The sequence below is a fragment of the Pimephales promelas genome, chromosome 8, assembly GCF_988280905.1.
Source record: "Pimephales promelas chromosome 8, fPimPro1.hap1.1, whole genome shotgun sequence".
Taxonomy (NCBI): Eukaryota; Metazoa; Chordata; class Actinopteri; order Cypriniformes; family Leuciscidae; genus Pimephales; species Pimephales promelas.
This window is the reverse complement of record NC_142776.1, coordinates 5594761-5620985: the sequence shown is the minus strand read 5'-3', so window position 1 is coordinate 5620985 and position 26225 is coordinate 5594761. Positions and strand designations below refer to the sequence as shown.

At 36.4% G+C, this 26225-nt stretch overlaps 3 protein-coding genes across 3 annotated transcripts; 1 reads left to right on the top strand and 2 right to left on the bottom strand.

Moving 5' to 3' along the window:
* Window positions 1–4195: 4195 nt before the first annotated feature.
* LOC120462293 (serine/threonine-protein kinase pim-1) lies at window positions 4196–7523 on the bottom strand. The gene is made up of 8 exons (XM_089134599.1): window positions 7499–7523; window positions 5829–6065; window positions 5477–5710; window positions 5304–5386; window positions 5163–5213; window positions 4677–5052; window positions 4413–4583; window positions 4196–4320 (listed from the first exon to the last, which is right to left on the bottom strand). The coding sequence occupies exons 1-8, from the start codon at window positions 7521–7523 to the stop codon at window positions 4196–4198; spliced, it is 1302 nt and encodes a 433-aa protein (XP_088990725.1).
* A 1701-nt stretch (window positions 7524–9224) lies between these two features.
* gpr161a (G protein-coupled receptor 161a) lies at window positions 9225–17147 on the bottom strand. The gene is made up of 6 exons (XM_039689060.2): window positions 16833–17147; window positions 15010–15456; window positions 13825–14543; window positions 12821–12928; window positions 12458–12580; window positions 9225–11566 (listed from the first exon to the last, which is right to left on the bottom strand). The coding sequence occupies exons 2-6, from the start codon at window positions 15366–15368 to the stop codon at window positions 11286–11288; spliced, it is 1590 nt and encodes a 529-aa protein (XP_039544994.2). The 5' UTR covers window positions 15369–15456; window positions 16833–17147; the 3' UTR covers window positions 9225–11285.
* Window positions 17148–17830: 683 nt separating this feature from the next.
* On the top strand, window positions 17831–25777 carry atg3 (autophagy related 3). The gene is made up of 12 exons (XM_039689554.2): window positions 17831–18040; window positions 18812–18853; window positions 18951–19000; window positions 20608–20678; window positions 20811–20918; window positions 21009–21058; window positions 22155–22245; window positions 22329–22363; window positions 22444–22599; window positions 22746–22873; window positions 24089–24157; window positions 25107–25777. Exons 1-12 carry the CDS (start codon window positions 17969–17971, stop codon window positions 25186–25188), a joined length of 954 nt encoding a protein of 317 aa, XP_039545488.2. The 5' UTR covers window positions 17831–17968; the 3' UTR covers window positions 25189–25777.
* Window positions 25778–26225: the final 448 nt, after the last annotated feature.

Here is a 26225-nt window from a genome sequence, read left to right as displayed (position 1 = left end):
AAAACACACCTGATGTGCATTCTTTGTTCTTCATTTTTTTTTATTAGCTGAGTTAACAAACCTTGCAGTATTTTCGTGTATATATAATCTGTAAAAATAAGAATAATTCTATAACACTATATTAAGCGTTGTTTGATTAATGACTCACAAGACGTCACGTACCAACCGGAGTCGTCGTCATGGCAGCGCGCATTGTTTAGAGCAGAAAAAGGTGGATACACAGCTCGACAACAAACTCCCCAGACACAGATTGAATCACTGCTGCTAGAAACGATGCTGCCCACAGGTAAAAATGCTTTAATTTCTTGGAAATTCAGCTGCTATTTTGTTTTTAAAGAGGAAAATGCCAATAACATGGTTGTACAATGCAAACTGTGCCTTGTTAGCAATAGTTTTTAGTGTTTACTGCTTTAAAATTCAGTGGTTTGTATGGTCGAAATTAGGAGTAGATTTTTTAGTAACGTTACCTAAAATGTCCTTTCATAATCTCTTCTCAGTCTCACTTACAGAAATGTCCGCTGCTAGGTAACGTAGGGGAACTCCCACATGTAGATGGGAGTCAACATGTAGGCCTATTTTAAAATAAACTAGATTGTGTAGAATTTTTAAATGCTGTGTTTTTATTATTTCCTTGAAGCCTACATTTTAGTTCAAAATTAAACAAAATAATCCGTAATCCCATACTGTAGCCAGCCACTAGATGTCTGTTTAGCCTAAAAATAAATATATTCAGGGCTTTGAAATTCTTAATAAATAAAAGTTTTTTTTATATATATCTGGCCTTGAAGTAATCAGTTACATTACTTTCATATTGTGGTACTTGGATTACGTCACTGAATACTTTTTTTATGAAGTAATTTAATGGAATACATTTTTAAAGTAACCCTCCCAAGCCTGGTCATATCTAATACTTTTGTTTGACAGAACTGGGGGTTTCAGAACTGGCAATCAACTAAAGTAAATGGTATGTGAAATGTTTTTGCTTTTATATTATTTGTAAAAGAAAAAGGCTAACAATCAGCCTAAAATATTTTCATTCAGCAAATGCGCATCTAACTTACATCATTTAAACAAATCTCTGAATATCTAATAAACATTTAGTTTCACAAACCTTGCAGATTTAATCAAATCCAGCTGTGGTCTCTTGTGAAGTGTGCGTTTGTAGTCACAGAAATCTCCAAGTCATCATTCGTGTCGCGTGTGTGTGTGCGTCAGCACTGATATGATCTTGACTGATCTGAATAATATTTCTTTCATCGGTGCTGTGAGGAAGAGCAGGTTATTCAGTGTCCGTCTGCACATCTTGTTTTATTTCATATACGCTGATTTGTCATGGGACATTTCTAGACTGTTGCTTACATTCATCTTAATGAAATATCGACTGCTGTTGTCACATTTATAAATATTAAAAACTCTATCCGCATCATAACTCACTCTAAGATACGAAGGATAAAAGTGTCCGTTATACAGTGATGCCTTTAAGAACAGTTTAAGTAATATTTAGGCCTACTGAGGAAAATGAAAAGGTTTCTGTTAAACCAGAGGTTACCGTGTTTATCACGTGCTCAAGTCACTCTTGATATGACATATGTTGCATATTGTGTGTGTTTGGCTGTTTGAACATATGTGAGCTGTCACATGGTTACGGAAGCGTTACAGAAGCTGAGCCACTGCCGCCCCCTTATAGAATGGGTCACGCCCCCTTATAGAGTCGCCCGCGCCATTGGATGTGCAGTTGATGCAGCACAGTCTATGAGTGCGCCTGACGCTCAGTGTGCTGGCTGTGATTGCATAGCTGCAAATGCGTTTTACAATAAGCTTCAGTAAATGGAGGAAAAGGAGTTTCCCTCACTGCGTATAGCTACGCAATACTTCCTGAGGTTACGATAGTAACTAGGGGTGTAAGAAAAAATCGATACACTTGAGTATCGCGATATTTTATTTTGCAATACTGTATCGATTTTCAGGAACGAAATATCGTTTTTTTTTTAATGCATAGACGCACCACTAGCCTAACGTTTTGAAACAACAGCTATGGCTGAACCCCGTGTAAAGACCGGCTCCCGCTCTATTCCGTTTGGAAGTGTGGAATCATTTTGGTTTCCAGAGTAAAGAGGGCACTAACGATATCGACAGGAACCATGCAGTTGTGAACTGTGTCTTTACAAGTTCGGCGCATGAGCAGCGAGGTATTTTTTCGTCGTGCATGTTAATCAATGAGTGGGTTCATTCACACCGCGAGCAGTAGCCGCGCATAAACGTCAAGCAGGACCGTCGCGTGAGCAACAGTGAAACGGGGGTTTCGGCGGAGAGTCTATTGAGAATGAGGAGTTGACGTCATTTTACAGTGCCCCTCCACTTTCCGCCATGTTGGTAGGATTCCCACGGCAAAACAGTATTGATTACGTGTGTTTTTAGCTCGGTAGTAGAGGAGTTTCTCACAATACCGCACTTTTTTACCATGCCTGGAAGTAACTGCTGCGTTAAAAACTCCTCCAGTAACTCACACGATACATTTGGAAAACATAGGAACAATGGAATTAAGTTTTTGGGGTTGCCAAAATTGACACAGCAGGGAGAGTCTGATCTGACGAGGAGATGCCGGATTGCTGGGTTTGCTGATGCCTTTAGTATACGATTTTCTGTGCCTTAACGGACATATGCAAAAGTGTTGTTTGAGTGCCTTGTTCATTACTTTTTTATTTCATTGAAATAAATGTTTGAAACAACTTGATATGGCTTAACAATATTTATTGAGAACTGAAATATATAGGTTATTTGGACAACATAAGTTTCATGGACAACATAAGTAATAATAATAGAATAATAATACTGTTATTAGTGCAAAAGAACAAATATATTGATGCTGCTTCTCCAAATACAGCTGTTTTACACTTTGTGTGAGTTTGTTCCTGTAAGGTCCCTTTTCTTTCGCCTTATCTTTTAGCATTGCTTTACTTTCTTCCTTTTTTTCTCGTATTTTTAGATCCGTCTCTGTCCTGCCAAAATAATAAATGCGCGAAAATTTAAGAGCTCTTGAATGTTTAGTCGCGTCTATGTTCAGGCAGCTTCATGTTGAGATTGATCATTTCAAAGCTTTATTTTATTAAATAATGGCTAGACAATTTGATATTCCATGAAGAGAACGTTAATAATAATAATAGGTATAATATCTAATGAAATAAAAAATAAACCTAGGCCTGGTTTCACAGGCAGGGCTTGCAAGTTCATATCTTGCAGTTCTGACTACGGTATGTTCTTTCTTGTTTTTCTGTCAAAATAACAGACTTTCTGTCTTTCTCTTCCTCAAGATGGCGTCAAGTCACATTTATTTATATAGCGCTTTTCACAATACAGATTGTCTCAAAGCAGCTTCACAGTGATAACATGAAAGTAGTACAACACAGATCAATAATATTGTTAAATATTAAATATTAAGTAACCCCGACTAAGCAAGCCAAAAGCAAGGCGACAGTGGCAAGGAACCAAAACTCCATCAGATTGGATGGAGAAAAAACCTTGGGAGAACCCAGGCTCAGTCGGGGGCCAGTTCTCCTCTGGCTTACATTCATATTGTTTATATATAAATATAAAATATAAATATTGTTTATGTATAAAACGGCGCCATAACATATCACTGGCGTCTTGTCAGAACTCTTCAGGTTTTAGTCAGGAAGCTGCAATTACTACAAGGGAACTTGAACTCAAAGCTGCCAATGTTTAACTTGAAGCAGCTACCAGTGAGGCTGAACAAAATCTACAAACCAATTCGGTTCGATTTTTTTTTTATGCCATCGAATTGCTTTTTCATTAAAATTAATTATTAATTTCCTTTAATTAATGTATCCTGTTTTTATCTGTTATAGATTTCCAAGTCACTGCTTTCAATCACTTTGAGCAAAACAGTTTAGCAATCACTCCTGGGATAGGAAAGCATCCATCGATGGGTGCTTCAGAATCTGGGCAGAAGCTGTAGGTCATCTGGGAACTTCTCGCCAACTCTTTATGAATACTGATGTTTCGGACCATCCCGCATCACGAAGCGCCTCATGTCCAGGTTACACTCGTCTTCACTGCAGGTGTCCAGCTGTCTCTGCCGTTCCAGTGCACTACACTCAAGCTCAGCCTATGTGAATAACTACAACCAATTGTCTACATTTATCCTAATTGTAAAATGCAATGAACAAAGAATCATTCAGAGAGGTGTGATGTGTGATTGGACACCTGTGCACTGTAACCAGGGATGCTGCTCAATGTCCTGTAAGCTGGGGCGGTCGTCCGCTGCTGTTCTAAGACACCATCTTATCAACTGGCGGCAATCTGTTACATACAACACAATACTTGACATCAGTAACACAACATTAACTTCTCGATCTCTCTTTGAGAACAACTGAATATTTACTATCACTTGCCTGCAGACAGATGACTAGGGAAGCGCAGTCTGCGAATCCTATATGCGCTTTTGAAAGGTACAGAACCGCACAGGAGGTTGTAGAGAGTCACACCCAGTGACCAAACAGTAGCTGGTCCTGCACGATAGCTGTGGGAACGAAACCACTCAGGAGGGGTGTATGAAAGAGTGCCTAAGAGACCCAAAAAGAGGAAGAGATCAGCTGAAAAGGTTCCGGTTCAAAACAGAGATGATCACAAACATATCCATGTATAAGAACATTCACCTGCAAACGATTTGTACTCCGAGTCCTTCAGCAGGTGTCCACAGCCAAAATCCAGCAGCTTGAGCTCATGTGAATCGGTGGAAATTAGCAGGTTTTGTGGCTTGACGTCCCGGTGGAAAACCCCGCGGCTCTCGCAGTGTTTGAGAGCGTTGATGAGCTGGACCAGCACTTTCTTCGTCTGGCTTTCATCCAGACAGCCGTCATTCTCCTCACAGAATCTCTGCAGGTCTTGGCAAGGATCCGGGCGTTCCAGGATCATGACGTAGTGGCCCGGATAGTCAAACCAGTCCAGGAGCTGCAGGACATTGGGGCAGGCAGGAGCTGAATTGACCATGATCATCAAAGCCACCTCCAGCGGCAGCAGACCCTGACAGTCCTGAAGTGGCAAAAGAGGACATGATATTATTAAATTATCGTCGGAGGGCTAAATAAATATGCATGCAAACCAATAAACTTCAAATAGCCGAATTTCAAAACTGAACTTACAACTTCTATCTTCTCGTGCTCCTCGTCTTTAAAGACGTACTTGATGGCAACCTGCACACAGATAAACAACAGTTAATGACACCTGCTAATTCATGCTCTGCCACAGTATCATGAATAAGGGGTGTTGAATCAATATCTTACTGGCAATCCATCAGAGCTGCGGGTCCCAGCATACACAGATCCAAATCCTCCTTGACCCAGCAATGGACCCTTTGTGTACTCTTCTGCAACATAAAGAATGTTACTTTAGATCAATCAGTGGATGAACATTTTCAGTGGAAATAATTCGGGTATGTTTTAAGAATAAGCCTGACCTTCCCACGAGCGTTTGGTGGGTCTCTCGAATGAAGTGGTGGGATCTTCATCCTCCGAGCTCGGCCTCTTCCTCTGACTTTGAGTCGACTCAGAAAGCAGAAGAGTGATACTGCCAGACACCTCTTCCCTCTGTGTATGGGTTGGTTTTGACAGTGGTTCCTGAATCTGGAAACCAGAGCCCAAACTCCCAAACTCCTGACCAGCCATCCATGTAAAATCAGCACTGGAGCAGCCTGAGGCAGAAAGAGCAGCAGCAGGTAAGAATCTATGTCACACAGTTTTACATTGTTCTTGTTATTTTAAACATCATTACTAGAACATCTATGACCCGAAATGGTCTGAAAGCCTGACCTTCACGCAGGCGTTTGGTGGGTCTCTCGAATGAAGTGGTGGGATCTTCATCCTCCGATCTCTTCCTCTTCCTTTGAGTCGAATGTAGAGGAGCGATATTGTCAGACACCTTTTGACTCACTTTGGTTGGTTTTGACAGTGGTTTCTGAATGTCATCACCAAAGTCTAACCTCCCAAACTCTAGACCAGCCATCTGGATAGATGGTAAAGCAGCACTGGATCTGGAGCGGCCTGAGGCTGAAAGAAGAGCAATTAAGAAATTTAAATTTGTTCTTGTTATTTTTAACATCATAACTAAAACATGTGGCTCAAAATATTTCAGTTATTTCAAAGGTTGTTACAAATGCACCAAAACCCAGAAAGACACGCGACCAAGAAAACAAATATGACAAAAAAAATAAGATAAACATAACAAACAATTAGCTTTTTTTTCCAATGAGATTACATTTTATTGAAAGCTTGGAAAGCTTTCTTCCTCCCGCTCTTTCTCGCACAAAAATGGCAACGTACACACAAACGCATTGAAACTTCCAACTGTAAAGCTACATGACAATGGCATTTCTGAGTAGCTGTTCTTTTAACGCACAGCTTCCCTATAGCAAAGCAGCTGTCAAACACGGTTGAGAGTCGCACAGACAGACTCACTCCATATTTCACTTTTGAATGATTTCTTAAAAAGAAAAGGAATGCCTTTTTTCATATTATAGGAGTAGGGGAGCACGGGGCACAACCTAACGCGGGGTTAAATGTAACACGGACCTTTAACATAGTTCGTCAGGATTAAGCAGGTTGTGTTCACGATATTTTTCTCTTGCTGCCGGGGTAAGTTGTAACACAGTGTTACAAACAAGCCGCCAAGTGTACAATGATAATCAGATGAAAACAGGGAGACACAACTTTTCAGGTTTGAGTATTATTTATACATTTTAATTTTGTTGGACTTTCTCAAACAATGTTGGAATTTAAAATGTTTAAAATTTAGTTTACTATGCATTGATCACTGTTTATTTATTAATAATTTGGCCTGTTTTTAATGCAATAAACCCTTACATTTTGTATTATTATTACCGTTATTATTATTATTATTAATAATAATAATTGTACATGCAGCTGCCACACACAAATCTAATTCAATTGCAATTACAATATTTTAGGATTATATTTATTATTATTTATTGCAAAACTGTGCAGCCCTTTTCTATGTCTCTATTTATGATATTGATCCACAATAGAAGGATGATTGGATGAGGGATGGATGAATGGATATCTACCTACAGATGCACAAACAATATCAAACTATACAAATAAAATACTGAATTATGTGAGTTTGTAACATTTGCACTTCTGTCACTTTCAGTACAACTGTACGAAAATGGTAGGTCCTAGAAAAAAACTTTAAGTGTTGATTTGTAGCAGAGATGTGTATGTTGGTTGTGTAAAAAAAAAAAAAACTTAATCTAACCTAATTATTTTTTAATTAATTGAGCCCAAACCAAAATGCGTTAGGTTGTGCCCCACTCTCCCCTAGTCCTACATGCTTATTTAGCAGGGACAATTTGAGATTAAATTGGTTAACTTGCACACATTTGTTTGTTAGTTTAATCAAACATTCTAACAACATAATACTATAACATCTCAATAATAAACAAATGAAAAATTAAAACACTTACCTTGTCTGTCAACAATGTGAGCCATCTCAAAACAAAGACTAACGTTACTGAAAAGTTAACGTTACCCAAGAAGAAAGCTCCAACCAATAGAAACAAATAAATGAACTCTCCCTAGAAACCCTAAACTCAAACTCCTTAAAAGCCACTTTCTCCTCGCATAAACTCTGTCTCCAAATGTCTCGCTGTTAATCCGACAATGAAAAACTACGTCATAGTGCGTTCTAAAATCGCTGGCTACTATGACGTCAGCAGATAGGTATGTGAAATATATGATACGTGAAATCGCATGTCCAGGCGCATTTGTACTAATTCACACGAATTAAAGTGGTTAAATGCTATCATTGGCAAGTCCATTATATGTTCCTTATTAGTCAGATCGACTCCTTAATGTTCGCTCGATGTATTGGTCATCTCTACTACTATTTATTGTTTACCCAACACGTATTTCCTTTGATTTTGGACCTTTTAAATCCAATATTTGAATTTAGATTAGCGCCATCTGTTGAGAGAAAATAAAATGAAACATGTCATTTCATGGTGTAACCACTAGATGCCTCTATAGCTCTCTATGGACATGCTTATGAATTCTCTAGTTGTTTTTGGACAAAATTACTTACTTTTTAGATGTGGATTTGAATGTATTTTTTTGAAATTTGAATGTATTTTTTTGAATTTTTTTTTCAATTTTTTTTTGAAAGTATTTTTCAAATAATACTTTTTGCCATGGTTTATAAAAAACCATAATGGTTTATAAAAATTCTATAAAAAATATAAAATTCAATAAATTTGATGTGAAGTGTAAACGTTTTTGCATTATTTCTACAGTCAAACCTGAATACAGAGAAAGAATTTTGTCAGAGGTAACATTACGATTCAAAAAATAAATAAATAAACAGTAATGCTTTTTCACTTATTATTATTATTAAACATTAATTTATAATTTTTTAATCATATATTTAAAAATATATTTTTAATAATTTTATATATATATATATATATATATATATATAAATTAATTATGTTATGTTTTTCACCATTGATGTTTTTTCTGCATTGTGGCCGATTTGTAGAGCATGTGTTTGTCAATTTGCCATTCATATCCTACTAAGTGTGCATAAGGTGGACACTTTACTATCCCATGAGGCCACGGAAGAGGATTTATGAATGGCAGTGAAACGACACAACTGACGCTGGTGTGTCACATGATAATAACAGCATGTCGAATAAAGTACATCCAGATTACATTCATACTATATAGAACATACTTTTTTGTCTGTGAAGTAATTACTTATTCAGAATAAGTGCCTACTCAAGAGAGTATGTGATTTCGGATGCAGGCCATGTGTTTAGTGCCAGCATCAGTAAGCCATTGAATGTCTGTCACTGAGTTGATCATTGGTTCATCCATTGGGGTCATCCTATATCACTGTGTGGGTTTTCAGGCTGCACCGATTCAATGCCATTATATGAACTCACAGAAATTGATTATATTCTTAAAAAATAAGATGTCATCTTATTTTCGTTGGTGTCATTTACGTCAGGGATAGCATTAGGGTGAGTAATTATGAATTTTAATTTCTGAGTGAACTACCCCTTTAAGTGTTTATTAAGTGTCTTTCTCCAAGACAGTGCTCTTTTGTTGCACATTCATGACACTAATCATCAGACACCTTTACATTACTGACCAGTGACCACTGTGAGAAACAGACTTAAGAAATAAAGTGCTTTTTATTATCAAAAAGACGGGTATGATATAAAAGACAATGGGTCATTTAAATGAAAAAAAAAATAATACTAAATTACAAAATATTTACACCTTAAAAAGAAATACAAAGACAGCTATATTTCAAAAGATCATAAAATAGTTTCCACTTGTATATCTGGGGTATATAAAGAATAAGACTTGGTATTTTAAATATATATATATATATATATATATATATATATATTCACTGTAAAAATATGTAATGTGAGCACCATGTACTTGGAATAGAAGACTAAATGTTGTGTGTAGTTTTACAATGTCAGTACTTGAAAACAGCACCACTTTACACTCATAATTGATAGTGGTATATATATTTCGGCAGATTCATGTATGTGTTCAAACATGCAGACATGAAAATATGACATCAATTGATACACATTAATATTTTAAAAGCTGACAAAGATAAATATGTAAACCATTCTAAACACAAAAAAGCAAAAGGTTACTTTTCCTTGGGTCCCCTCCATCTCAAACACATTACACATTGAACCCTCGTGTATCTTTAATAATAAGGTCACTATAGTTATAGGAGACCGGGGCTAGTTGTCACAGGCTCAGGTTTGAGTCAGACATCTAGTTGCATAAACATTTGTTCACCTTTGCTGGTTTTAAATACCTTGTTCAAAACTGTCAAATTAGGATGGTTTTTTTTTTTTTTTTTTTTTGTGAATTCTGTCTCTAATCTTAACATTTTGGTAATATAAAAGTCAAACTGTTTTTAAGACATCTTTTTTGTTGGCCAAACTAGTGATTTTAAAATTGTGTTTCATTAATTACTTTGTACTTCACAATTATTTAACTGTTTGAAAAATTCTATAATATGTTATTTAAATGGCAGGTTCTCACTGTGACAACTTACCCCATGTAGTGTGATAATATGCAATAATGTTTTTTGAAGCAAGACAGAAAACAGTGAGTTTTAAATTGAATTTCAGAAATAAACCTATTCTGAGGAATATTCACTGGTGCAAAAAAGTGACAACCAGCCCCAATCAGCCCTATATAGTATATCAATTAATTTTGTATTAGTTGGAAATGTGACTCTTTTGCAAGAGAGTTCTAGTTCACTTTAAAAAAAACTTTTGCTGTAAATTAAAATAACTTACTCACCCCCATGTCATCCAAGATGTCCATGTCTTTCTTTCTTCAGTCGAAAAGAAATTAAGATTTTAAAGAAAATATTGCAGAAAATCTTTTCTCAATATAATGCACTTTACTGATAACCAAACGTTTCAAGGTCCAAAAAACAGTTTCAGTGCAAACTGTTCAAACAATTGGCTTTAAACAATTCCAGACGATGAATAAGGGTCTTATCAAGCGAAACGATCACTCGTTTAAAAAGAAAAATAACAAAGTTTAAGTTTTATAAGTTCAAATGCTCAAATTGCTCTGTTCTGTGTGAGTCTCCTGTTCGAACTCGTTCATCAAAATGAATGAATCTTTTTCGTTGAATGAACCAAATGACTCAAAAAAAGATTCATTCACTTTGATGAACGAGTTTGAACAGGAGTCACGAACGCGCATTACAGAACACAGCAAGGCGAGCATTTGAGCTTATTAAACTTTAAACTTTATTATTTTATTTTTAAATGAGCGATCGTTTCGCTTGATAAGACCCTTATTCGTCGTCTAGAATCGTTTAAAACCCTTTGAACATTTTGCACTGAAACTGTCTTTTGGACCTTGAACCGTTTGGTGCCCAGTAAAGTGCATTATATGGAGAAAAATCCTGGAATGTTTTCATTAAAAACCTTTTCTTTTTGACTGGAGAAAGAAAGACATGGACATCTTGGATGACATGGGGGTGAGTAAATTATAAGCAAAGGCTTTTTTTTTAAAGTGAACTACTCCTTTAAAGAGCTTAAACTGACTTTTTTTTTTAGCTTTTTCTAGGAGTTTCGTAGAAATATCATGGCACCGTGAACCTTGGAGATTTTTGGCCTCCACAATACACAGTCAGAATATGTGCTTCATCGAGAACAATACAGACCAAAATCAGATATCACCCATATGCAGATTTATTTATGCACATATTTCCTCAATTTCATCCTCGTCGTCTTCACCCTTTTCATCTTTAACGATTCCCTCATCGATGCTCTCCAGACGGACCCTCTGGCCATCTGGGTCGAGCGAGCCCCTCAAGTGAGCGGGCTGAACCGATGAAATGTTGTCAGTCAGAGACTCCGTACCGAACAGCAGAAATTTGGCATCGCACTCTATGGCTTTTGCCATACTGGATGCAAAGATGTCAATCACTTGGTGTATCTCCGCCTTCACCAGGTGCTGAGACTCATCCTTATCAACTGGAAAGCAAGGGAAATACAGAATTAGAAATAAGAAATTAGTTTTCCTGTTATCACTGTAAAGCTGCTGTATAAAGCGCTATAATAAAGTTAACTTGACTTGACTACATTATCAATTACAACTGCAAGAGTTGTTCCTGTGTGTAAACAGATGTTTGGCCCTTTTATTTGGTAGCAGGAATTAGAAATACGACTGGAAAAGGTTTAGGGTTGATGGTATTGATGTAAAATTGGACACAACTTTACACAGAAAAGCTTAGTAAGCGATTTTGTTCTCACAATAATCATGTTAACACACATATTGTCTACGTCTTGTTTACTTGTTATACATTTACAGATTGGCCTCGTTTACTGCCATTGTAACCGTTTTACTGTAATCCAGATTTTTCCTTTTTTTTTAAGAAAAAGAGGAATGTATGTAAATGTATTTGTCGCCGTAATCAACATAAGTGTTAGGGGTAACGCATTACATTACAAGTAATGTGAGATATGTAATTGGATTACTTTTTTCAAGTATCAAGTAATGCATTACTTTTAAATTTACAACAAAAATATCAGAGTATATAAGCGCTCTTAAACTATTTAGAATAGAATCATCATTTGGATCATAATAGAAAAATTATGCAGAAGGTAAATTATCAGAAAGTATCCCATTTTACCAGTTATTACACTATGTTAATACAAATGCACTCTACATTAAATCATTTTGCAATGTCTTCTTGGATGATCCAATTCAATTACACCAATAAGCAAGACTTAACAACACATTAGTTTCCACAAAAAATGGCCCATTTTACATTAGTAACGGTACGTTGGCTTTCAGGAGCTGTGAAGCTTTGTGAAATTCTGTCCTTTTAATCACTTCCTAACGAGAGGTAGTTAACTATATACCTTTAGCCTGCTGTTCCACTTGGTCCTCAAACATTACTGAACTCCTGTGCTTGTTGAATAAAGCACTGCAGTGTGAGCTTTCTGCTTCCTCAGAACAGTTATCCAGCAACATGATATCTGTACCTGCAGAGTAACAGTTACAAAACACTTTAGGAAACAATAAATGAGTTTATTAACTTCATTTAAATTAATACTTTCATTCAGCAAGGATGCATTTAATTGATCAAAAGTGACTGAAAAGACATTTATAATATTAAGCAAAATGTTTTATTCTGTATATTTATTTAAATAAATGCAGCCTTGGTGACCATAAGAGACTTATTTTGAACGGGTGTGCAAATATAAAATTTGATCTACACACACCTGAGTCCTGGGAAAAACTGAAGCCAGTGTCTCCTGTGCTACTACCGGCACCTAAAAGCTGGCCTCCACCAGCCAACATGGCCGTCAGGTGTGGAGACATGCCGAGATCTGCAACAGAAAGATGAACATTAAAGGCAGGACACGGTATTATTTGGAACGGTTTAGTAAATGGCGACAGATTTGTATTTATTTATTTTCAGACTGTACAATTCATTTAGGGCAGTGGGTCTCAACCAGGAGGCCGGGGCAAAGTAGGGGGCCTCGGGGATGACTTAAAAGTATTTATATTAATTATATATATATATATATATATAATCTGATCTAAATTAAAATTCAAGAACTCACATAACTGAAATAATTTCGAGAAAATTAGGATTTTTTATTTAAAGAGGTGGAGATAGATGATGGATGGATGGATGGATAGATATATAGATGGATAGATATATAGATGGATGGATATATGGATGGATGGATGGGTGGGTGGATGGATGGATGGATGGATGGGTGGGTGGATGGATGGATGGATATATGGATGGATGGATGGATGGGTGGATGGATGGATATATGGATGGATGGATGGATATATGGATGGGTCGATGGATGGATGGGGGAATGGATGGATATATGGATGATGGATGGATAGATGGATATATGGATGGATAGATGGATGAATGGATGGATGAATATATGGATGGGTGGATGGATGGATATATGAATGGATGGATGGGTGGATGGATGGATGGATGGATGGATGGATGGATGGATGGATGGATGGATATATGGATGGATGGGTGGATGGGTGGTTGGATGGATATATGGATGGATGGGTGGGTGGATAGATGGATATATGGATGGATGGGTGGATGAATGGATAGATAGATGGATAGATGGATGGATAGATAGATGAATATATGGATGGATAGATGGATGGATGGGTGGATAGATAGATGGATATATGGATGGATGGATGGATAGATTGATGACTTTTTAGTTACAACATTCACCTGTGATTCGGTTGGAGATGCTAAAGAGGCGTGACTTCCTGTGGCGACTAATGAATGATTCCCGGTAGTGGCGGTCCCCACAGCACATGCCAAGCAGCTCTTTCCTTACAGTTTTATTCCACAGCCCGTAAATGAGAGGATGACAGGCAGCACTGACAAACGACAGCCAAGTCACCATCGTTTCCAGTCCAGGAGACACACTTCCTCGCCCCCAAACCGCCTCGGTGCAGATCACCACCACATACGGCCCCCATGTCATCAAGAAGGTGCCGACCACCACCAAAATGGTGACCAGTGCTTTACACTGACTCCCAGCGTAGATCAAACCTCTACGACTCCCGACGGAAGAAACCGAGGCGGTGGAGTTTTTTCGTCCGTTCCTGTTGGAGGACGCGGGTACTTCAACAACCACAATCGTCCCACAGTGCACCTTGCGAGCTTTGTGCCGTGCCACACGAAAGATGAAGCCATAGCACACCAGCATGGCAAACAGTGGAATCAGGCAGCACCACACAACCCAGAATGCAGTGTAGCTGACTTCACGATACCAGGCCACAGTGCATGTCTTCTTGAAATTGTCAAACTCAAACGTGGACCAGCCGAACAGAGGAGGCAGGCAGCCCACCAGAGAATGAAGCCACAGGTAGACAATGGCCACTGCTGCACGATTCCCTGTGATCTTGATAGGGTAAACCATCGGAAACAGCACAGCATAGTACCTGAAAGAACACAAAGTGGTTAGTCTAGTTTTAGCTGACCTTAAAGGAACAGTTAATTACATCAATAACATCACACAGTTTTGGCTTTTGCAATGGTTGTCGAGTTTAATTGTTGTCAAACCTGATGTCATACAAAGCTCAACCCCATGCAATTATTGCAGCAACCAGAACGTGACACCGTTTCAGTATTAAAAAAGCATTAAAGATGCTATACATATTGACTAAAAATCATGTTTTCTAATGTTTTGTCAGTATACACACATATCAAGCAAGAGTATCATTTGTACCCCCTCAACAAGATACATATTTTAACATCTCCTGATTCTAAAAAGATTTCATGTAAAACAAAAGGTTGGTTTCGTGTAAAACAACAAAAAGTTGTTGGATAGTGTTTGGCTCATGTTGAGTGTCAAAGATGAGTTTGCAATGCATGATTAAAATAAATGAACTTCATAATATTCCTTACCTGTCAATGGCGATGGCTCCCAACGTGAGCATGCTGGCAGAGCTGATGAGCAGATATAACAGTGCCGTAAAGTTGCACCATACAACTCCGAACAGCCATTCTCCATTAAGAGAGCTGGCAACGACAAATGGCAGCACCAGTATAGACAACAGCAGGTTAGAAAGCGTCAGGCTGAAGACAAACTTGTTGCTTGGCGTTAAGAGGTAGGGCTTCCGATAAAGGGTCAACACAACAAGTAAATTACCCAGACAGACAAACAAGGCAATGGCTAATATGACAACAGACTCCACGATCCGGGCCCAGCTGTCTCCCACGTCTGTGCCGTTTCCCGGTAAGGTTTCATTGCTGCTGGTGTTCATGATGAGCACGCTACGTCATCCAAATGCAGACCAAGGATATGTTTGCAGAGATCCATAGATCCATCGCTTGATCATCTCACCAAGATGTCTTAGAAAGTAAAAAAGAAATTAACAGTTGATTATGATTGTTAAAGGAAATGTTCATCCAAAAATGAAAGTGAACTTTCTCATGCCATAAAAAAATCATTTTGAGTGGAGGAACACACGAGTTATTTTGCAGAATGTCTAAGTTACTCCCGTCTACAATATTAAAGTAAATGACTGAAGCTCTCAGTTAATTTTTTTTTATCATTTTTTTTTTTTTTACAAAACCACTATAAATTATGATCTTATGCAATATATACCAAGTAAGGCTGCAACAAATAATGGATAAAATCGATAATAAACAATAATGAAAATAATTGACAGTGAATTTGATTTCTAATTAATTGTGACTGTGTGTTGTGCATGGAAAACATATACCAGTCACGTCACTTTACAGTTTTGAACAATCCATTTTTAATGGCAAAACATATTTCCATTTTGTATAAAGGATCGTCCTGAGTCTGACAGCAAGAGGGCCTTTGTTAAACTTCACAGACTTCATTGAAGAGGCAATAGAAAGGGAGCACGATAATTATCAGGAAAATATAGGCCGTAAAATATATGTTAGAAGCTAAATGTATGTTTAAAATGTATTGTTAGGAGATTTATGAGTTTAAATGCAAAATAATTCATTCAAATGAGTAAATGTTGTCTTTGCTTTTGTCTTTATTGCTGTGGGCAAGTTTTAGAACGTAATGTTGAACACTTTTTTTTGCTTGTAATATATAGCATAGTGTTACTTTATTTTTATTTTTTTCAAAGCCTTCAATTTATCCGTCTCCATTCCGGACAAGAGAAGCTTGGACATTCTGCTATATTGCAGAAAAAAAATGATTCCAGATTTGGAACAACATGAGGGCAAATATATTCATTGTGCTGTGAACTATTCTTTAATTTTACATACATAACTGCTAAATCAAGTGCAAATGTTAAGTGCTAAGGTACAGCACAGCACTCTATTATTATTACAGCTGAACATAGACCAGATGGCAAAAGGCAATAAAGCGTTTACCCAGCATAAATCCTCTTGTTATCACACATATCTACGTTGTTCCATGCAATAAATCGTACCAAGTGAATTTTACTTTTAAATCATATGAATACAACTTTAGAAGTGGAGTTTGATGTGACCTATAACGTTATAACTGATATATTAAACTCCAAACTGTAAACCAACAACAAAAAAACTTTAGTATAGTTTTGTTTAGCACTGAGAATGATCAAATAATTTGTCAGATTTAATCAACACAGCATAGAGAAACAAATATCTAACAATTCTAACTGAACAAAGAACACTATTTAAACGCAACTTCCAATGTTAATAGGAAAAAGTTTACCTCGGAGAGGTGTTAGTTTATTGACAAGTACTGGCTAACTCACCTAGCTGCTTTAGTTGGTATTAAATCTCGCTTTAAAGTAGATGCGTGACTTTATTTACAGTTCGCGGCTGATGAGATTCCCAGAAACTAGCACCGCAATGGCGGCGAGTGTCTCCCCGTCTCACTCAGGCTGTGTGTGGGTCTGTGTGTGGTCTGTCTTACGTTGGTCTCTGTCTACACAAGTAAGAAGCTCTGCTGCAGCTCAGACACTTTAAAATCTAATGTATCACCGACACTTACGATTAGATACCATTCATTGGTTATGTGATACACATAAATAGTTTGACAAAATGTGTTCATATAGCACGTCTCCGTAACAAGACAGAGTGGGGAGGGTTTAGATAATGCAGACATAAAAATAGTAGTGAGGGTTTAATTTTTATTTTTCAATACTGTATTATTTCAGTTCTTCTGGAATTCACTTTTGGACCACCAAAGAAGATTAAAGATTCCCGCATGTGACGTTCCCAGGTACACGTGACTACAAGTGGCCAATAAACGACTCGGTTCTGGTCTCTGTAATCACAATCATATCGAAATCGAAATACTTTCCACGTCGACAAGTCAATAAAGATATAAAAAAAATACAAACAACATATTTGTACAAAGGTTACTGGGTTCATAATGTAAGACGGAATTAATCATCTATCATTCAAAATATCATCTCTTGTTGTCCCTCATGTGTAAAAAATATAATTGTTTTTGTAATGAATGACCTCATTATTAATAGAAGGTTGTTTATTCACAATATGCAATGGCCGAAGAACAAACTTGATTATTTGTAAATAAATTAGATGACTGTAAAATTGTGAGGGGAGAACTGAGAACTTGCATTTTGATCAGCTTTCTTCTTCTCAAAGGATTGATTCTATTAGCATGATATAAAAATCCACAAAACATGTATTAAAATCAAATGTATAAAACGGGCTTCTAGATGCTTTGCTTGGTCAAGAATGGGCGTGTCGTGTAATATCGCGATATTTGAGATGCGGAAGTGATTGTCAGATGATTTAGGTCATGTGGTGTAGCACGATTAAACGTTCTCTAAACAGACTCTGTATGTGTGTGGTGAAGTCAAGTATAATTCATTCGAATCTCTAAGCGAATTCATCTCTTTTGGAGACTTTTTCTTCAAACATGCAGAACGTCATAAACTCGGTGAAAGGAACAGCTTTGGGAGTGGCAGAGTTTTTAACGCCAGTTTTGAAGGTAAGACGAGAAGTGTTAGCATGATTTTCAGTGTGTATCCAGCAGCTGCAGCATTGAATACTGGTTTAATGTGTGAGGAATTTGAGCTTGGAACAGAAATTACTGATCCGATCAAATGCTATGATGATGTCAGTCGAGATCATACTACTGGTACCAACAGGCAAGAAAACATGCAACCTGTCAGATGGCCCAAAGTTCAGTAGACGCCACTGCTGGCTCAAAACACACTTCATTTAGGAAAAATAATAACCAGGTAGAGGTTTGAATTGCCTGGAATGCAAAAATGTGTTGTAGTTTAGGCCATAGGCATCTCATGTTTCCTTTGTGGAGTGATGCAGGATGCCACATCAGTTAATTTGTCTAATGTACAACACTGTAAATTCATAATCGATGTTAAATTATATCACATTACATATGCTATATATATAGCATGCATGAACTGATCAAATGTTTAGACTGAATGCAATGTAAGTCGTTTTGGATAAAAGTGTCTTCAAAATGTGTAAATGTTTTGTTACAATTTAACTCAATGACCACAACATACATGTTTGCTGGAAACAGTGACGAACTGTACAGTGCAAAACAATTTGTGAACCACAAGATAGCCAACTATATACAGGGGTTGGACAATGAAACTATTCATTATTATATGGCAAGAATTTACGAAATATTGATGATATTTGATATGGCAAGAATTTCACACCCAGGCCATCTTTATTTTTCAAACCCTTAATTTTTTTTTTATTTATATCATGTTTTTGACTTTTCCAGGAATCTAAATTTAAAGAAACTGGGGTAATAACTCCAGAGGAGGTGAGTGTGCTTTTTGATTTTGTTTTGGTGTAATATATGCAATTTATTAGGATTTACACACTGATTCAAACACAACAGGGTTTTGTGTTCTGTGCAGTTTGTTGCAGCAGGAGATCATCTGGTTCATCACTGCCCCACATGGAAATGGCAAGAACGAACACACACAAACACAAACACACATTTTTTTTACTTGACTGTCTAAATGGGGACACTCCATAGGCTTCTACTGTTTTTGTATACAGCTATAAATGTTCAAACATCATGACTACGGACCAGTAACACTGTGTTTGTTCAACATCTGATGTGTGTGGCACACACAACTGGAAACACTTTTGCAAAAGCATAGAAACGTCAAGATATCAAGCATTTTGTTTGAGGCACTTTGAGTGATTCAAATAGATGTGTTCAATTTTACTGACAAAATACGTGAAAAAAAGTATTATTTTGTGAGCTTGGCCAACTTTTTTTGATTTTCAAGTGATCCTGTTGTATTGTTGTGTTTCCACTCGCATCTATAATGGAAAATCAGGCGAAGTAGTTTACTTAGAAGTTCGAAGGGAGTATCTGCATTTTATGCAGGTGAAAATAGTCTTTTATATTAGTATTTTTTTTTTTATATCCTGTCAGTTATTGTATCGTCTCTAATTATGAGTTGACAAAACAAAACCATGATTGGTCACATTACCTGTCAGTCAGACGTCCTTTAACTTTAAGTGGGCACCCCTCGGCCAATCGCAGTGGCTGTAGAGCCCAGACTTATGTCATTTGGCAAAGGTCTGGCTTTGTCTGACTATAACCTTAACCTAACAGAAAACTTCTTTGCATTTAAAAAAAAAAAAAGGGTAGTTTTAGTCAGATGATTTAGCTTCTGGTTTCACAATTGTCCTGAAAGTATAGCTAAGTAAGCACACTTAAAAGAGCACCAGTGAAAGGTTTGCAGCACAATCTACTCTATATTTTACACAATTTACAATAATTGTGAATGCTTGTGAATTTCAAAACTATGAAATAACACACACAATATATATATATATATATATATAAAAGTTTGTGTTTACATAATATATGTGGATGCACTGTGTATAATTATTTTATGTATATATAAATACACACACATGCCTGTATATATTTAAGAAATATTTTCATGTATATACTGTATATAGATTTATATATAATTTATATTATATATAAATATAAATATTTTATGTATAAATAATATTTTTTTCTTAAATATACATGCATGTGTGTGTTTATATATATATATATACATACATATATATATATACACACAAAATAACTATACACAGTGCACCCACATATACTATGTAAACACAAACTTTTATTTTGGATGTGATTAATTGTGATTAATCGTTTGACAGCCCTAATATCTATATACAATATTTATGTGCGAATAATTCTTAAATATATACATGTATGCATGCATATGTATTTTTACAAAATAACCATACACAGCACACACACGTATATTTTGTAAACACAACCTTTTATTTTGGATGCGATTGATCGCAATTAATGCACAGTCCTAATAAATGTGTGTGTGTGTGTGTGTGTGTGTATATATATATATATATATATATATATATATGTGTGTGTGTGTGTGTGTGTGTGTCTAGTTATGTGAAGAATATCAGATAGAAATTGTTGAAAACCACAACTTTAAGCAATTCTATGACCTTCATATGAGATATTTGTTGCTTTTTACATTGTTGAGAATCTGTATTGTTTACTTTTAGGGCTTCTGGAGAAGAAGTAAAGGTGAAGCCCTATCTGCCCAAAGACAAGCAGTTTCTATTAACCCGAAATGGTAAAAGAAGAAAACATAGTTCACTTTCTGAAATAGTTCTACATTCCCACAGTGTGCAAATGATCTGTATTGTGTTGTGTAAAGCTGATGAATGTTTTGCAAATGTCACAATATGTCTGTTTTGGGGCTCAGTTCCATGTTACAAGCGCTGTAAACAGATGGAATACTCTGATGAGCTGGAGGCCATTATAGAAGAGGATGATGGAGACGGGGGATGGGTGGATACCTATCATAACTCTGGTACGGAACAGAAACTAGACAAACAGCAACATGTCTTTTTCATGCTTTCGTTTCTGACAGACATTCTTTTGAACTTTTTTGTATCACTAGGTGTTACAGGGGTGATGGATGCAGTTCGGGAAATTTCATTGGATAATAAGGTAAAGCAGCACTATGTTGACCACTTTAAAGGGATAATTCACCCAAAAATAAAAATTCTGTCATTAAAGAAGTAGTTCACTTTTAAAAAAAACTTTTGCTGATAATCTACTTAAATTACCCCCATGTCATCCAAGATATCCATGTCTTTCTTTCTTCAGTCGAAAAGAAATTAAGGTTTTTGATGAGAAGATTCCAGGATTTTTCTCCATATAATGGACTTCAATGGGAACCAAACGGTTCAAGGTCCAAAAGACAGTTTCAGTGCAAACTGCAAACTGTTCAAAAGAGCTTTAAATGATTCCAGACGATGAATAAGGGTTCAAGCGAAACGATCGCTCATTTAAAAAAAAAGAAAAAAAAAGTTGAAGTTTTATAAGCTCAAATGGTCGCCTTGCTCTGTACTGTGGCTCTCCTGTTCGAACTCGTTCATCAAATTGAACAAATCTTTTCCCGAGTCAATTTGTTCATTTCGTTCTTTGAATGAACCAAATGACACGAAAAAAGATTTGTTCGTTTTGATCAGTGTTGGGTAAGTTACTCTAAAAAAGTAATTAATTACTAGTTACTAATTACCTCTTCAACAGTGTAATTAGATTACTGTACTAATTACTCTCTCTAAAAAGTAATTAATTTACTTTACATTTTCAAGGGAAAAGTAATTAAATTACAGTAACTATTACAGTAGTTACAGTAATTACAGTAATTACTTAGTAATTAGTTACACCCAACACTGATTTTGATGAACGAGTACGAACAGGAGAGTCACGAACGCCCATCACAGAACAGAGCAAGGCAAGCATTTGAGCTTATAAAACTTAAACTTTGCTATTTTCTGTCAATGGAGGGACTGAAATCTCTCAGATTTCATCTAAAAGATCTTCATTTGTGTTACGAAGTTGAACGAAAGTCTTGCAGGTTTGGAACGAACGACATGAGGGGAGTAATTAATGACAGAATTTTAAGTTTTGGCTGAACTGTCCCTCTAAGAATGGAAGAAATTATGTAGGAGTAATGATCTTTTTTATGTTTTGGTTTTAAATTGTAAATAATATTTTTAATATAAGTAAATGTTTATTGTTTTGTATGCACTTAAAGGACAATATGAATATGAACGTGCAGAAAGGTGCATCTGGAAATGGTGAAGATGATGATGATGATGAGGAAGGAGAGCCAGCAGACATGGAAGGTAGCTCTGCATTTTTCTTTATTTTTCATCACATGCATTGTTAACTAGCATGTTTGACTTTATAACTGGTGTTTGTATTTCAGAATATGAAGAAAGTGGACTTTTGGAGACAGATGATGTAAGAAATTGTGCTCAACGCAAGCTTTTCAACATCAGAATTTTCTTTTGCAGAATTATTCATTACTATTCTATGTTCAGGCCACTCTTGACACAAGTAAAATGGCTGATTTAAGTAAATCCAAAGCAGAGGCTGGTGGGGAAGATGCCATTCTACAGACAAGAACTTACGATCTTTACATCACATATGACAAATATTACCAGACACCAAGACTATGGCTTTTTGGATATGATGAGGTAACTTTGCTCTATGATGCTTTGACATGATGGCAACAAGCCTGTGGCTCCATCTCTCTGTAGTTCTTCCATCTTTTCCTTTTTTACTCCCATCACTTTAGTAAAACTTAGTTTGTTTACACCCTGTATGTTTTGCTCCTTCTCAGGACAGACAGCCTCTATCGGTGGATCAGATGTATGAAGACATCAGCCAGGATCACGTTAAAAAAACAGTCACCATTGAGAATCACCCTCACCTTCCCCCACCTGCCATGTGCTCTGTGCATCCGTGCAGGTCAATACAAATGTTTATCTATCATCCTGTGCTCATAACTTCTGAATGGTTTGTCCGGAAAATCATAAAAGTGGTCTTGTTAGATTCAGGGCGTCATGCCGAGTCGACTGATATCCAATTTTCCCAGATCGGCCATTTTGGCTGGCGGCCATTTTGAATTATGTGCTAAAATGCTGTATTTTTTTTGAATGCATTAATGAATTCTTATGAAACTCGGTATGGGTCATCAGTACGTTGCCCTGAAGGAGCCTGAGAAGTTTCGAAACAGCGCCACCTAGTGGTAAAATTAAATTTTCAAATGCTTATAACTCTGGCTGTGGTTGACTATTATTTTCACGGGAGTCATCTCCTTGAATTCCTGAATCCTTGCCGAGTCCAACGATACCACATATGCTGGGTTTCGTCTTACGGTTTGTGTACCGTTGAGATTTAGCGCGAAAAAAAACATTTGGCGATATCTTCGAAACCGCTAGTCCGATCGAGACGAAACCACGGCTACATGCTGATGCCCAAATGGAAAAATATTGATAGTAAGGGGTAGTAAAACTCAATCAAAGTCACGGGTCAGTTATTTTTTGTATGTGTTTTTTTCACATAAATGTCTATAACGAATTGAGATATTTCCACTAAAATTGGCACACAGATGTATGGGCTCACTCTGAGGACACGTAAATAAAATGTGTGACTGAGCCTCTTGGTGGCGCTATAATAGAACATAATATGCTATACTTAACAAATGCATTGGTGTAAAATTACGAAACTCAGTTTGTGCCATCAGCACCATCCCCTGAAGGTACTCAAAAGATTTCAAGACAGCGCCACCTTTTAGTCAAAGTTATAACAAAATTTTGAATAATGCTTATAACTTTTGAATAAATCTGAGTATTTTAATGCCACTGGTCTGAAGGTTTTTTTCATCGTCACCAAACGTTGACCACGATTTTGTAACTACGTCACCTATTGGTCGAGAGTGATAATCCGTTTAATCACATTTTTAGTTAATGCGTGATTTTTCAGCCATTTTGCCTAAATTCATCTTTAAATGTCTTCAATTGCTCCTTGCTGCAGTTGGTCTGACACATGTTGGCATGTCTTGTCGTCTTCTTTGTGCTTGGCCCCGGTATTGCTGCTTGCAGCTATATTTCATTAATGTTCTCTCATTTAGATTCAGTGTCATGCAAACTAATTATCTGCTCTCTTGCTTTTAATGATCAGACATGCAGAGGTGATGAAAAAGATTATCGAGACTGTGGCGGAAGGAGGAGGAGAACTCGGGGTCCATATGTATCCTTTCTTATAGCTTATGTTTAAGAACATGCACTACGTATCAAAAGAATCTCTATTATACTCACTAATGCTGTATTTAATTGCACAAAAATGCAGTAAAAATAGTAATATTTTGACATTTTTCAGACTTCAGTGTCACATGACCCTTCAGAAATCATTATAATATGCTCAAAAAACATTTTTTCTTATTACTAATGTTGCTTATTATTTTTGTGGAAACCATGATTTTCTTTTTCAAAAATGATTCAAAAGAACAACATTTATTTAAAGGTACGCTTTGTAACTTTTGTCTCTCTAGCGGTTAGAAAACAAAACTGCTTGCATTTTGCTTTGAAGAATATTTATTTGGTTGTGCTTTGGCTCTGCTTGATTTGTAATTTTGAACAAAAAAATTTACATAGTGTACCTTTTAAAATAAAACTATTTTAGAATATATATATAAATATGTAAATTTTTTATCAGTTAAACATATATATACATGTTACTTTTTGATCAATTAAACACATTTGCTTAATAAAACGTATCTATTTTTGAAAAAAATCTTGACTGCAAAAATTTAAGAATGGCAGTGTACACGTCCAGCCCACACGACCATTCAAAAAATTAAATTCTATGATTCTATGATTTCCCATATTTTAAAATAATAATTATCAGAAATATGCAGTAACAACTGTAAGAATGCAGTGGTCAAAAAATGAAAGAAATATTATTGATGATCTTCATGAGCTGCAGCATGAGATGCTTATTCAACCGTATTAAGTTACCATGTATGCTAGACACTTGTGACTGCATATCAAAAAAATCATGAAACATTTTATTAGCCAATTATGTTTAGTAGTGTGCTTTCAGATTTATTCTTGGTGTTCTTATTGGAATTAACTAAAGTTAATGTTGATTTATGAGTCATTTAAAAAAACACATTTCCCTTAACTTGTCATTACTTCAGGTATCTTCTGATTTTCCTGAAATTTGTGCAAGCCGTCATTCCTACAATAGAATATGATTACACAAGGCATTTCACCATGTAACTTATCGTTCACCATAATGCCCACAACTATGACAACATGTATTGTTACAATGTTACTGCGTGAAGGAAGCAGCATCAGTATGAAACTCAGAGACACTGTCCTGGAAAGATGCTGGGAATGTTCTATGAAATGCCTGGAAGGGGATCTGCTGAGTCTGATGGTTAGCAACACACATTTAAATCCAGTTTTCCCTACTGTTCTTCAGCTTAATCTCTGTATTAGCCACTTGCTCTTAATGCTGTCCTAAAACTAAACATGTTTTATTTTATATTTACATTTCCAAAAAAACAAAAAAAAAAAACAACTGCGACATTTAACAAGCCATTCTTCTGGTTTAATGGCAAATAATAAATGGCTGTCAAAATATGTTGGTGTTATTTGTATTATCAGAATAATTTTGTGAGTGTGAGCTGAGCTTTGTCTGGTGTTGGACGTGTCGATTTACGTGTCAGCTTGTCTGAACGCATTTATCTTTGAATGCTGGAATCACTGTCTTGGATACAGAGCATTGTTGTGGTAAAACATATTCACAATCCAACAGTCTGCTTCTGTAGAATTGACAAACCAGTCAATAAAAGGGGTTCTCTGTCATGATGGTCCACAGATAAACACGGAATCAGTTACAAAGGAAGTCTGTGATCTTTAAGGTAATTGTATGCATATTACATCTTTTTTAAATAGTATATACATGGTGTACTTGGGATTAAACATTATGTCTATGTTCTCTTAAATCTTTTAACTTGTCTTCTGCCCAACATATACATGCCTGGTCAAATCATCATCATCATTATTATTATTCACTAGTTTGATGTCCAAAGATCCATTTTCTAAACTGTTTGTCCAATGTAGGGTCCTACATAACCTGATCTCACCTATAGATCTCACCAGGCAAATGCAATGTGTTTCAGGATCAACATCTTAGTTGATCCTGTAACAACATTCCAATCAACCAATCAGATTTGAGGGACAAGTTTACGTTTATTAGGATTACAACCAGAGTTGCTTCTGCATTAGTGTTATTTACCTATCATTTCCCT